The sequence below is a fragment of the Pleurodeles waltl genome, chromosome 3_1 (genome assembly GCF_031143425.1).
Source record: "Pleurodeles waltl isolate 20211129_DDA chromosome 3_1, aPleWal1.hap1.20221129, whole genome shotgun sequence".
NCBI lineage: Eukaryota > Metazoa > Chordata > Amphibia > Caudata > Salamandridae > Pleurodeles > Pleurodeles waltl.
Window position 1 is genome coordinate 280,805,568 of NC_090440.1, and position 15,037 is coordinate 280,820,604.

Below are 15,037 nucleotides of genomic sequence, written 5' to 3' on the forward strand. Positions count from 1 at the left end.
ATCTCCCAAGCCATTGCTGATGGGAGGGATGCGGCTAGGTTCATGATTCGTTATGGACTGGACAAAACCAACTCACTGGGCAGATCGGTTGCATCGACGGTGGCCTTGAGGCGCCACGCCTGGTCGAGGGCCTATGGGGATGTCCAACAGTCTCTCATAGACATGACCTTCGATGGTACTGGTCTTGTTGGTTCGAAGCAAACTCAGCACTCAAGAGGTTCAAGGAGACCTGGGCTGCGGCTCGGTCCCGTGGGCCTTGCGGCCCACACAGTTTGCTTTTCCCCCTTTTTGTTATCACGGAAGGGGCTCCTTGTTGCATCCTTTACCTGTCAGCCACAGAGCTGCGCATGCTACTCAGCCAATGCGTGGCTAAGGACATGGAATCCCACGGGCTCGTGGGACAGGGCACCAGAGGTCTGTCCAGTCCACTGCCACCCCTTCTCCAACCTCCAAACCCGCCAAGTCCGTTCCACCATGTCAGACCAGAATCCTCCATCACCTGCACCTGCCCCTCTGGAATCCATCATGATGAACAGGTGGGTTTTGCAAATAGTCTGAAGGGGCAACTCCCTCCCCTTCAAGACTGCCCTTCCGGACTCCTTCTCAGACGCTCCCTTTTATCGGAGCTGTTCTGGACACAGTGCAGTTTCTGGCCTGTCCTCCTGAAAAGCGAGTCCAGGATATTCAGGCTATGATTCTGATGTTTCAGCCTCTATCCTGGATTTCAGTGAGAATGACTCTGAGGCTGCTGGGCCTCATGGCCCCCTGTTTCCTGCTGGTGGCACATGTCAGATGGCATATGTGAGCTCTGCAAGGGACCTGAAGTTACAGTGGGCCCAGCAGCAGGGGAAACTCTCCGACATGGTCCAGATCTCGGAACGAACTGCGAAAGACCTGCAGTGGTGGATTTCGAATCACAATTAGGTCAACAGCAGAGCCCTTCCCCAACCAGATCTTATGGTCATGACAGATGCGTCACTCCTGGGATGGGACGGCCCCATGGGAGAGGCAGAGATCTGACGTCTCTGGTCTCCAACGGAGTCCTGACTCCACATCAATCTTTTGGAGCTCTGGGTGATCAGGCTTGCATTGAAAGCATTCTTTCTCTCTCTAAAAGGAAAAGTGGTGCAAGTGTTCATGGACAACACTACCACCATGTGGTACTGAAACAAGCAGAGCGCAGTGGGGTCGTGGTCTCTGTCAAGAGGCTCTACGGCTCTGGACTTGGCTTGAACATCAGGGCATAATCCTGGTGGTTCAATGTTTGGCGGGCTTTCTGAACACCAGAGCAGATTAACTCATCCATCGATGCATAGTCGATCACAAATGGCATCTCCATCCGGAGGTGTCAGAAGGCTTCCTTCAGCAGTGGTGAGAGCCTTGGTTAGATCTGTTTGCCTCCGCAGAGAACGCGCAATGTCAACTGTTTTGCGCGTTGGAGTTTCCAAAGTGGCACTCACTCTGTGACGCTTTTCGTCTCAAGTGGAACTCAGGCCTCCTTTAAGCCTTCCTGCCAATACCACTTCTGTCGAGAGTTATGAAGAAGATCAAGACCGACTGGGCCCAAGTAATCCTTGTGGCTCTGGACTGGGCACGAAGAGTATGGTATTTAGAGCATGGCTACGGATCCTCTGATCAGACTGCCCCTTCGGGAGGATCTTCTGTTGCAGCAGCAGGGTACGGTTCTCCACCTGAACCTGTCCAGTCTTCGCCTTCTTTCGTGGATATTGAGCGGTGGCAGTTGACAGCTTTCAGCCTTCCGTCCGAAGTCTGTGATGTTATTCTGGCAGCCAGGCGTCCCACCACCAAAACGGTATACGCCTGTCATTGGCATAAATTTGTGGCATGGTGTACCAACAAGTCTGTTAAGCTCCTTTCTGCACCTCTCTCTGAGCTTCTCTTGTTCATACTTTCTTTGGCCCAGCAGGGCTCTGCTGTGGGCACCCTTAATGGTTACTTATCAGTCATTTCAGCCTTTCTTAGATTGCCAGACTAACTTTCCTTATTCAAGTCTCCCATTGTTGGAAGGTTCCTTAAGGGACTCACCCATTTATTTCCTCCAACCCTGTTCATTATGCCCCGGTGGGACTTGAACCTGGTCCTGACTTACATTATGTGTGTCTCTTTTGAGTGGCTGCACAATTGTCCCCTGCGGCTCCTAACAATCAAGACTGCTTTTCTTATTTTCATCACCTCTACTCGCAGAGTGGGCTTTAAGCTCTTTCTTCCAAGCCACCATTTTTGTCTGTCCGCCCTCACAAATGGTGCTCTTTACAAGGGCCTCCTTCCTTCCTAAGGTTGTTACGCATTTTCACGTAGGCCAATCCATCACTTTGCCTATTTTTTATGTACCCCCACATCCCTCTCAAAGAGGAGAGACTCCACTGCCTGGGCCCAAAAAGAGTGTTGGCGTTCTACCTCAACTGCACTAATGATTTCCAGGTGGACGATCAACTCTTAGTTTGATATGTGGGTGTGAAGAAAGGGAAGGCGGTGCAGAAGCGTACCAGCTCGCGATGGGTACTGCTCTGTATCAGATAAGTGCTACGCTTTAGCAAAGAAGCAACCCCCTAAGGGCTTGCATGCTCATTTTGCCAGAGCAACTGCTGCTACCACTGCATTATCACGCGGAGTTCCTGTCCTGGACATCTGTCAGGCAGCTACGTGGGCATTCCTGCACACGTTCATAAGACATTAATGCCTGGAAAGGCAGGTTCGCAGAGACGACTACTTTGGTCGTTCCGTCCTGCAGGACTTTTTACTATGATCTTGGTTCGCAGCCCACCACCAAGGATGGTATTGCTTGGTTATCTATTCTGAGGTAAGGAATCTGCAACTAGAAGTCTCTATCAGATAAACAAGTTACCAGCCGCTAATGGTGCGGAAAGTCGAGAAAAGAAACTGATGTCAGCGCGTCTGTGTGGCACCTATGAACGACCGCGACATCATTACGGTGACCATAATGCCAACAATAGACGCAGAGTCGACTGACGCCACCTAACTGCGCGCAAGGGTACTGCACGAAGGAAAATCTCTAGATCCAGTCTGACGCCTGGGGAAATCTGCAACTAGAACATGACTCTACCAGATAAATCATTATCGAAGGTAAGTAACTTGTTCTTCTAATGTAGAAAGATTCTTTAGAAAACCAAGATGTGTAAAGGACAAAATGTTGTTTTCTTCTATCCATATCTTTAACTTGGACAGAATAACGTTTGTAAGCATAGGTGGAACATAGAAAGTATACTACAATCTTTAGGATTGTGTGGGTGCTTTTTTTTAAATACTGTAAGAGAATGCAGTTCAGAATATCTTATGTAGGATATCTTGAGACAATAAGTGCATAGAGTGGGACTAACAGCCCCACCATTTCGTGGTTTCTTAGGCATATTCATATACAAAACTGACTTTCTATCTTTCCAAGCTCATAATTGTCAATTAGTATTAACATGTTATACAAAAGTAACATTTTAAATATGTGCATAGTATATCCATACATAAACTGAGTTACAGTTAACAGTTCACTTTTTTCCAGTTTCTTAAGCCTGTTTATTTTTGACATTGTAAATATTCACATCGGCATCATCAACTTTTTTTCAGAGCCTTGTGGTTTGTTTTGGTGGACCTTTTCTAAGTGGTGTTTGTATGCGACTGTCCAAAGATCTCCGGCACTGCAGAGGAGGACTTCCTGATTTGGTGGTGTGGAATACAAAAAACTGCAAATTTAAGGCAAGATGATAAAGTATTACTTGTATTTGATGGTCCTGCTCTATCATGCAGTTTGTTCAGCGTACACTGTCGTCACTTTACTGCTTTATAACTAATATTAGTTCAGATTTTATCAGCTTTAGAAAAATTAAAGGCAAAGTCTACAGGAATCAAACCTATGATAAGTTGCCACTGGCATGTTAGCACATTTAATCAATCCCTCTTTCAGAAAAGGTTGGTATTCTGGTATCCCTGCGTCCCATTATTGACAGCACATGTAGTATTGCCAATTCTTGATGGGAGAATACTGTATATTCTTGAAATTGGGGTTTAGAGTTAAGATAAATAGCTCACTGACAGAGCCACAGTGTTCCCAATTAGGATGGGAAAATAATGCAACAGGATGTTCTGTAAATCACATTCTGAAATTCCAGTTTTGCACAAACGCTCCTCCTAAACATAGTTAAGCCACAACCACCCGTTTAATTTGTAAAAAAAAAAAAAAAGGAATGGAAAAAAAAGCTTGTGGTCCTATCGTGAAATTATACTAACAGTATAGTTGCCTACTGGAAAACACCTGCTCTGCTGTGCAGTGCCAGATTTTTTTGTTTTTATATTTTGTTTTCCCTTGTGGGGAAAACATTTTTTCCTGTGGAGGAGACCTGATGTCTGGGATTCTTCTGTTGTCCTTGCCACCTGAAAGGGGATTTATATCAGCCTTTTCCTGGAGCAAATCTCTGACCATTTCTCAGGTGAGTAAGAGTTAAACAAGCCTCTGAATGCTCTGAGGTTCTTCTGTTGCCATTGCCACCTGAAAGGGGATTTATATCAGCCCTTTCCTGGAGCAAATCTCTGACCATTTCCAAGGTGATTAAGATTCAGACAGAAGCTTCTGAATTCTCACAAAATACTGAGTTAGTGGGCCTTCACTCCCAGTGCAGACTCCACCTTGATTTGCCCATTCCCAACCCCATTGCCTGGTGTTTACTACTGCGTAATTGTAAATGGTAATGGCATTACACGCACAATAGAAAATGTTTTAATGCCTGGTACTCATCTTTTTGTAGTTACCTGGCAGACATAAACCCATCCATTTTTGGCTGAAAATTGTGTTGTGAATCTGCCCATTAGTGTTTCAGGCTGTGTGAAAAAACAGCTCTCACACTAAACTACCTTTAAAGTGCCATTGTTTTGTTAGAAATCATTATTGAACAACCTTTTACAAACTCTTTTGATTTAAGCATTAGCAGTAATTTTCCTAGGGACCACACTAATGCTACGCACCTGACCACCTTTTTACAACTGATTCTAAAATCAGGACCTGGTTTGTCTTTGAAGAATTACTTACATTTAAGAAAGGTGTTGATCAGAGAGTACTAGATGACCTTTTGGATGTTTAACAATTGAACAAAGCCACATGTTTCAGATTGTATAACACATTGTAGCATGTACTAGTGGCTATATGTACTGTAATAATGTATATACTGTCATAATCTTCATATTATTTTGTTTTAGCTGTCCCCTTTTTGCACTATATATTGTCTTGGACTTAGGTGTATGTTTGAAATGGGAATGCACAAATGCCAATATTTAAGTATTTGTTTCATTGGAACATAACTGAGCTTGCTCTTCATATATTCATGTATTATTTTATCATGGTTTGAATTGCTCTTGTTTCTGTTTTTAAATACTGACCATGGATTATAGAGAAATTACTATCTTGATGTCTCAGTTACTGCTTCAAATAATAAGCAAGGTTTCACAGAACAGAAGTAGGTAAAAGGCTAAATGCCTTCGTTATTGGTTGTTTAATATGAAAATGTTAAAAAAATGTTCAGACGGAGTGCGTAACCCTGAATAAAGCATTAGTTGATGGAGAGGAACTTTAGGGGTTGCTAAGTAGCTGTAAACTCATTTTCTTGCTAAAGGCAGCAGAGGAAGCACATTAGCCCTCCAACTGGCTTATTTTCCAGCTTGAGAACATAGATACTGAGACACAGGGACAAAAATAGCAGCTGCTGTTTCTTTACTGAGCACTGCTTTTATGGTTTAGAAAAGGTGTGCGAGTGCGACCATCTGTGAAACTCGATTAAGCTCCTTATGGTGCAAAGTTCTGCTTAGTTAGCAGAAGGAAGGGAGAGGTTGTGGATACTGATTTGAAGAAAACCTAAAATACCATTATAATTTTACAATATATTCTGTTCTGTCTATTGACAAGTATTATTATTACCACTATAATCTTTATTTTTATAACTATTATTCATACTGTGTGCAGTAGGATAGAATTTTAATTCTAATAAATCTTTAAAATATATTCCTAGCTTCCCAGTTTTCTTGGGTGTATCTATTCAGGATGAAAGACGACTTGAGTTTCACTTACTATTCCTGTGCGTCACACAGGAATCAGATTATCTAATGCACACCACCCTTAAGTAATGATCAATGTGGGACTAGGGCTGCAGCACACTGGGTTCTCTGTCTCATTTTGGTACAACATCTAAGTCCTTGATTGCAGAGGATTTAGATCCCTCTCGCGGGCCATGTTCTGGATAGTAATCCAGAAAAATGAATAACAATACATGAGTCTAGGGCTTTGATTGTATTGAGATTATTTAAGGTCATAGGAGAGCTGAAGGTGACACGTTTCTGCGGGGCTTTGTTAACTTATAAAGGCACTTTAATGCTTTTGAATTATCACAGATCTTTTGCTTGGAAGGTATTTGACCAAGTGATGAGGAGGTTATCATATCTTGTATGATTGCACAGGATCAGTGTTTAGATAAGTGTCCAAAGTCTTTACTATCCTTTCCTTTGTAATGTGTAATGCGCTGGCAGCCAAAAGTGAAACCTGCAGCAAATGCCAGAAACGAGAATGTGATATTGATTAAGTTGGTACCTATCCCAAAGTAGAAAATTAAAAGCTAAGTTACAGACAACCTACAAATCCCATGGAAGGATCTGTAATCATTGCTTATCTGAGTAGCGTAATAAGCTAGTGAAGCTGGGAGATTCAATGGCACAATCGATCCATGTTCTTGCGGCAGGGGATGACATGAGATAGATTAGTCTTTAATACCTATAAATAGAGGTTGAACTACATGAGTGGGCAATCCATATCCCCAGGCTCTAAAATTCAGTAGTTAATGGGGCAGATAATACATTTTTGCTGTCAGTCTTTATGATGAAGTGTGTTATCCAGCGCCCATTACCTTAGCAGAAGTTATAAATGTTTGAAGTGATAGGAATCACGTTTAAGAGCCCTCGTATAGATAAGGTCCCTAGTGAGATAGATATCTCTCTCTCTCTCTCTGTCTCTCTCTTTATATATATATGTTCGATGGCATGTGTAGCTGCAGATACACATGCTGTGCATTATCCTGCCATCTAGTGTTGGGCTCGGAGTGTTACAAGTTGTTTTTCTTCGAAGAAGTCTTTTCGAGTCACGAGACCGAGGGACTCCTCCCTTTCGGCTCCATTGCGCATGGGCGTCGACTCCATCTTAGATTGTTTTCTTTCCACCATCGGGTTCGGACGTGTTCCTCTTCGCTCCGTATTTAGAACCGGGAAAATTAGCTAGTTATCGAAAATTCGACGGTATTGTTCGCGCTCGGTACCGGTTTAGTGTTAGTACATCGACACCGATAGTAGAAGTGCTCCGGCGGCTCTTCGGGGCTTCCACTCTTCAGCGGGGCCTGTCGGCCCGACCCCGTCCATCGTCGAAACTCATGGACCGGACCCCCTTCCGCTTCTGCCCGAATTGCCACGCCAAGTATCCTTATACAGACCAACACTTGGTCTGTAATCTGTGTCTATCACCGGAACACAGGGAGGATACTTGCGAGGCATGTCGGGCATTTCGATCGAAAAAGACCCTACGCGATCGAAGAGCCAGAAGACTACAGATGGCATCTCCATACAAGAATCAGAATCGGACGACTCCGAAAGTGAGCTACCGACGACACCGCAGAAAACTGAGTAAAACTGCCCCGTCCAAGACTCACTCAAAAATCATAAAGGCCAAGGGGATGCCACCGCCAACAGGCCATGGCTTAACCCGAAAACATGGTGACCAACCATCGGCACCGAAAAAGGCCACACAACAGCTGAAGACATCCGACTCCGGTCGAGATACCGGATCCGAACCATCTCGGCACGAGAGTTCGACACACCCTAGGTGAAAAAGGCTACCTCGGAGCTGAAAAAGACTGTTCCGAAACCTTCGGTATCGAAAAAGGCTGCCTCTGAGCCGAAAATAGGCTCCTACACAGAAGAGCACGGACTTTCCAGCCAAATGCAAGAGCATAGATTTGAGCAGGGATTAATTATGGGACAACCAGACCTTACTCAAAGGAGGCTGCACATCCAGAAAGAGACTGGTAAAATACAAACTCTTCCTCCAATTAAAATAAAAAGAAAGCTAGCATTTCAGGAGTCGGAAATGCAGCCAAAGGCAAAGGTGGCAAGAGACAAAACACCACCACCAAGGTTTTCGCCACAGCCTTCTCCACTGCATTCACCACAGCTGTCCCCGGTAACAACACCCCCAATGCAGTCACCAACACACACGGGGATGACACAGGATGACCCGGATGCATGGGACTTATATGATGCACCGGTCTCCGACAACAGTCCCGATTGTTACCCGGCAAGGCCGTCACCTCCAGAGGACAGCACTGCATATATGCAGGTATTATCAAGGGCAGCTACTTTCCACAATGTAGCAATGCATGAGGAGCCAATAGAAGATGATTTCTTATTTAACACCTTGGCATCCACCCACAGTTCTTATCAAAGTTTGCCAATGCTCCCAGGCATGCTCAAGCACGCAAAACAGGTGTTCCAGGACCCAGTGAAAGGCAGAGCTACCATGCCTAGGATGGAGAAAAAATACAAACCTCCCGCAACGGACTCTGTGTTTATAACACAGCAACTGACACCAGATTCGGTAGTCATGGGAGCGGCAAGAAAGAGGGCAAACTCCCAATCATCAGGAGACGCACCACCGCCTGACAAGGAAAGTCGGAAGTTCGATGCTGCGGGCAAACGAGTGCCAGCACAGGCAGCCAATCAATGGCGGATTGCCAATTCACAGGCTCTACTGGCTCGCTACGACAGGGCACACTGGGACGAGATGCAACATATAATACAGCACTTGCCCAAGGAACACCAGAAACGTGCCCAACAGGTTGTTGAGGAAGGACAAGCAATTTCCAACAACCAGATAAGGTCTGCACTGGACTTGGCAGACACAGCAGCACGGACAGTGAACACTGCGGTAACCATTCGCAGGCATGCATGGTTACGGAGCTCAGGTTTTAAACCGGAAATCCAGCAAGCTGTGTTAAATATGCCGTTTAACCAGGAACAATTGTTTGGGCCGGAGGTGGACACGGCAATTGAGAAACTAAAGAAGGACACAGACACGGCCAAAGCCATGGGCGCGCTCTACTCCCCACAAAGCAGAGGCACTTTTGGAAGGCCACAGTTTAGAGGGGGGTTTCGTACCCAAACCACAGAGCCTTCCACCTCACAAGCCAGACCCACCTATCAGGGGCAGTACTAGAGAGGAGGGTTTTGAGGCTCATACAGTGGTGGTCAATTCCCAAGAGCAAGGGGAAAATTCCAAAGCCCTAAAACAACTCCAGCCAAACAGTGACTTCAATGTCACAAACCTCCAACACTTAACACCAGTGGGGGGGAGACTTTCTGCATTCTACAAAAACTGGACACACATAACTACGGACGCATGGGTCCTAGCCATTATCCAACATGGTTATTGCATAGAATTCATAAATTTCCCACCAGGTGTGCCCCCAAGAGCACACAATATGTCCAAACAACACTTAGACCTGTTACAGCTAGAAGTCCAAGCATTGTTACAAAAACAAGCAATAGAACTAGTACCCAACCATCAAAAAGGAACAGGTGTCTACTTCCTATATTTCCTAATTCCAAAGAAAGACAAAACATTAAGACCCATATTAGACCTCAGAAATCTGAATCTCTACATCAAATCAGATCACTTCCACATGGTAACACTTCAAGACGTGATTCCCTTGCTCAAAAAACAGGACTACATGTCAACGTTAGATCTCAAGGATGCATATTTCCACATACCCATACATCTTTCTCACAGGAAATACTTAAGGTTTGTAATCCAGGGCGTGCATTACCAATTCAAGGTGTTACCGTTCGGGATAACAACAGCCCCAAGGGTATTCACAAAATACCTTGCAGTAGTGGCCGCTCATATAAGGAGACAGCACTTGCACGTATTCCCATACTTAGACGATTGGTTAATAAAAACCAGCACTCAGCAACAGTGTCTTCTTCACACGCAATACGTTATAGAAACTCTACACAAACTAGGGTTTTCTATAAATTACCAAAAATCATATCTACAACCATCCCAGATACAACAATACTTGGGAGCAACACTCAACACACAAAAGGCGATTGCCACTCCAAGTCCGCAAAGGGTACAAGCTTTCCAAAATATAGCATTAAATATGCAGCCAAACCAATACTACCAGGTGAAGTTTGTAATGAAACTTCTAGGCATGATGTCTTCATGCATAGCCATTGTCCCAAACGCAAGACTACACATGCGGCCCTTACAACAGTGCCTAGCAAAACAATGGACACAAGCACAGGGCCAACTCCAAGATCTAGTGTTGATAGACCGCCAGACACACTTCTTGCTTCAATGGTGGAACCCTATAAATTTAAACCAAGGGCGGCCATTCCAAGACCCAGTGCCTCAATACATGATCACAACAGATGCTTCCATGGTGGGGTGGGGAGCACACCTCAACCAGCACAGTATACGGGGACAATGGAACATTCAACAAAAACAACTGCACATAAATCAGTTAGAACTGTTGGCAGTGTTTCTAGCATTGAAAGCATTTCAACCACTGATAGCCCACAAACACATTCTTGTCAAAACAGACAACATGACAACAATGTATTACCTCAACAAACAAGGAGGGACACACTCGTCACAACTGTGTCTCTTAGCACAGAAAATTTGGCATTGGGCGATTCACAATCACATTCGCCTAATAGCACAATACATCCCAGGTATTCAAAACCAGTTAGCCGACAATCTCAGTCGAGATCACCAACACACACACGAATGGGAAATTCATCCCCAGATCCTACAAGATTACTTTCTACGCTGGGGAACACCAAAAATAGACCTATTCACAACAAAAGAAAACGCAAAACGCAAAATGCCAAAGCTTCGCGTCCAGGTATCCACACCCTCTGTCCAAGGGCAATGCGTTATGGATATTTGCTTACGCTTTTCCCCCACTCCCACTTATTCCTTATCTGGTAAACAAACTGAGTCAAAACCGACTCAAACTAATACTCATAGCACCAACCTGGGCTCGCCAACCATGGTACACAATACTGCTGGACCTATCAGTAGTACCTCATGTCAAATTACCAAACAGACCAGATCTGTTAACTCAACACAAACAACAGATCAGACACCCAAATCCAGCATCGCTCAATCTGGCAATCTGGCTCCTGAAGTCTTAGAATTTGGATACTTAGACCTTACACAAGAATGTATGGAGGTCATTAAACAAGCTTGGAAACCTACTACAAGACATTGTTATGCAAACAAATGGAAAAGATTTGTTTACTACTGCCACAATAATCAAATTCAACCACTACATGCTTCCGCAAAGAACATTGTAAGTTACTTATTACACTTCCAAAAATCTAAACTAGCATTCTCTTCTATTAAAATACATCTCACAGCAATATCTGCTTATCTGCAGATTAGACATTCAACATCGCTTTTTAGAATCCCAGTTATCAAAGCATTTATGGAGGGATTAAAGAGAATCATACCCCCGAGAACACCACCAGTACCTTTGTGGAACCTCAATATCGTATTAACACGGCTCATGGGACCACCATTTGAACCCATGCACTCTTGTGAAATGCAATACTTAACTTGGAAGGTAGCCATCCTAATAGCTATCACATCTCTTAGAAGAGTAAGTGAAATACAAGCATTTACTATACAAGAACCCTTTATACAAATACATAAACATAAAGTGGTTCTCCGTACAAATCCCAAATTCTTACCAAAAGTTATATCACCATTCCACCTAAACCAAACAGTGGAACTCCCAGTCTTTTTTCCACAACCAGACTCAGTAGCCGAAAGAGCCTTACATACGTTAGACATAAAAAGAGCACTAATGTATTACATTGACAGAACAAAAGAGTTTCGCAAAACAATTGTTTGTAGACTTCCAAAAACCTCATGCAGGGAATCCTATATCCAAGCAAGGCATTGCCAGATGGATAGTGAAATGTATTCAAACCTGCTATATTAAAGCAAAAAGAGATCTACCTATTACACCAAAGGCGCATTCCACTAGGAAAAAAGGCGCCACAATGGCTTTTCTATGGAATATACCTATGACAGAAATTTGTAAGGCAGCCACATGGTCTACGCCTCATACATTCACAAAACATTACTGTGTAGATGTGTTAACAACACAACAAGCCACAGTAGGACAGGCTGTATTACGAACATTATTTCAGACAACTTCAACTCCTACAGGCTAAGCCACCGCTTTTGGGGAGATTACTGCTTACTAGTCTATGCACAGCATGTGTATCTGCAGCTACACGTGCCATCGAACTGAAAATGTCACTTACCCAGTGTACATCTGTTCGTGGCATGAGACGCTGCAGATTCACATGCGCCCTCCCACCTCCCCGGGAGCCTGCAGCCGTTATAAGTTGAATGAAAATTGTAAATTTGTAAATAAATACTATTTTAATACACATTATGTACATACATACTTACTCCATTGCATGGGCACATTTACTATATTCACAACTCCTACCTCACCCTCTACGGGGAAAACAATCTAAGATGGAGTCGACGCCCATGCGCAATGGAGCCGAAAGGGAGGAGTCCCTCGGTCTTGTGACTCGAAAAGACTTCTTCGAAGAAAAACAACTTGTAACACTCCGAGCCCAACACTAGATGGCAGGATAATGCACAGCATATGAATCTGCAGCGTCTCATGCCACGAACAGATGTACACTGCGTAAGTGACATTTTCCATATATATATCTATATAAAATATATATATATATATATATATATATATATATATATATATATACACATTTTCCTCGCGTTCCCATTCCATTGACACGTAACACGATGGCACCAAACACCACAAGACTCCACTACAGGTGCTAACATGCTTTAATCAAAGTCCATCCTGAGTCACATAGAAACATCTACAAGCTCTGCAATTTTGTGTGCAAGGGTACACAAACTAAAAATACATTTCGTGGCCGGCGCCTTTCGGGGTGATGCCTTCTACTGGTACTGTCAAACCTTCATATCGGTACTAGTGAAACTATATAGTCCTTCCTTCATTGTACTGCTCAATGTAACACTAGAACTTCAAGATTCAGGAAATTATGCGACTCCGGTCACACGCCATTTATGTTATACTGTGATCCCATGAGTCTCTATTTTATTCTATTAACAACATGCATAGTTCCACAAGAATAATGATTATGTAAACATCACCCCAATTTAGAAAGCAGCGCATTTCATAATTCATAATTTTTCCACCATTCACATAATCTGACTGCATCCTATCAAGAAATGTTACATTTCTTTCGCAATAGTCATAATGTAGAGCCAGAGTGTTGCCATTCTATTTAATAAATGAATTATATTGCTGTGTCCCAAAAGTATTTATATGTCGCGGAATGAACCCCGCCATAATATTACATGTGCTGCATTTCTATGTTGTGTCTTTTAAAATGACAAGTGCTGTGTTCCAAATGCATTACTCCGAAGATGTTTCTTGTTCTCTATCATCATGGGTAGAGAGGGAGGTTCCCTCATTTTCATCAGCATCGTCACAGATACAGTACCTCACTTGTAATATAACGTGCCATGTACTCCATGCAATAATAATGTCAATGATCCAATAGAGCCGAACGACAATACTTATGACAATTCCAGGCCTAAACTTAGATATATCCTCCTTTAAAAGTGCATTATTAAAGCAGCATTACAACTCTCAATTAGGCATGTTGTAATCGCAGTAAAGTGCCACATGCTCTGTGGAATGATGATGTCAGTGACACTAAAGAGTCAAACAACAATCCTCATGCCAAGTCCAGTCCTAAGCTCATACTTACCCACCATTTATGGCACATAATTACAGCTGCATTATAATTCTCAATTAGACATGTTGTAATCTCAGTTGGATTGTGAACAACACAAATTACACTTAATTTCCTATTGCGACAAATTGTTATATATGCAACATATTATCAATGACCAATCATAGTTAAAGACTGTATTCTTAAAAATTCTAAATTGCTATAAATCGTTGTGTGTGTAATATGATGGTCAGGTTATAATATATTCTGGAATTGGGGTGGCATTTTCATCATTCTTGTCACTCATAATGGACCATTATTGAATGTTACATATAAAGATCAAAGGATTTCATGGGAGGCAAAAAATAGCATATGAAAATAAATGTCATCCCCTGGCATTTGTATATAAGATCAATGACTTCAGACAATGCTGCCCATGTCTGTAAAAGTGTGATGTGCTGAAAAGAGGATATAATGGAAATAAGTAAAATACAATTCATTCATTAATACATTCCTGCACATTACAGTAATTCATCGACCACTTCATGGGAGATGATATTCCTCCACAGACAACTCTAGAACAGTCCACAAATGCAGATGCAGCTCTGCATTCGTATTGTGACCCCAGGAAGATTTCTGTGCCAGTATTACAATCAGCCTAGACTCCTCTTGCCTCAATTCTTTTTCCCAATCACCCCATCGGCTGTTCTTTCTTACATGTTTTATTCCATTGAATGTAAAGCTTGTTAGTGATCGATTATGGTATTTCTCAAAATGGCAAGCCATTGGATAAATCCTGTCTCCATATTCTATGGCTCGCATGTGTTGCAGTATTCTTATTCTCAGTCTATTAATTGCGCTGCCAATATACAGTTTGTTTCAGTTGCACTTTAAAACGTACACCACATGATCATTGTCACATGTTATACTGTCCTGGATCATAACTGTGCGGCCCTCGTACATCTGATACATCCTTTGGTTCACTCTGTGCTGACAGGCTTTACAGGAGCCATATTTTATAAATCTATTTATTTTATTGGATATCCAGTTCTTTCCTTTATTAGGGTCAAAACAACTGTGTATGAGGATATCTCCCAGGGATTTTGTTTTTTTTAGATGTTATTCTTGGGCCCGTACCAATAATCCCCTTAACGGGTTC

At 43.0% G+C, this 15,037-nt stretch overlaps 1 protein-coding gene across 1 annotated transcript in view; it reads left to right on the forward strand.

The window, feature by feature from the left end:
- The window catches only part of FAN1 (FANCD2 and FANCI associated nuclease 1), a 231,126-nt gene that overhangs the window by 203,108 nt on the left and 12,981 nt on the right, over positions 1 to 15,037 (forward strand). The window contains exon 13 of the mRNA XM_069222393.1: positions 3,601 to 3,729. Within this exon, the coding sequence (XP_069078494.1) occupies positions 3,601 to 3,729 (129 nt within the window). The remainder of the gene's footprint in view (positions 1 to 3,600; positions 3,730 to 15,037) is intronic.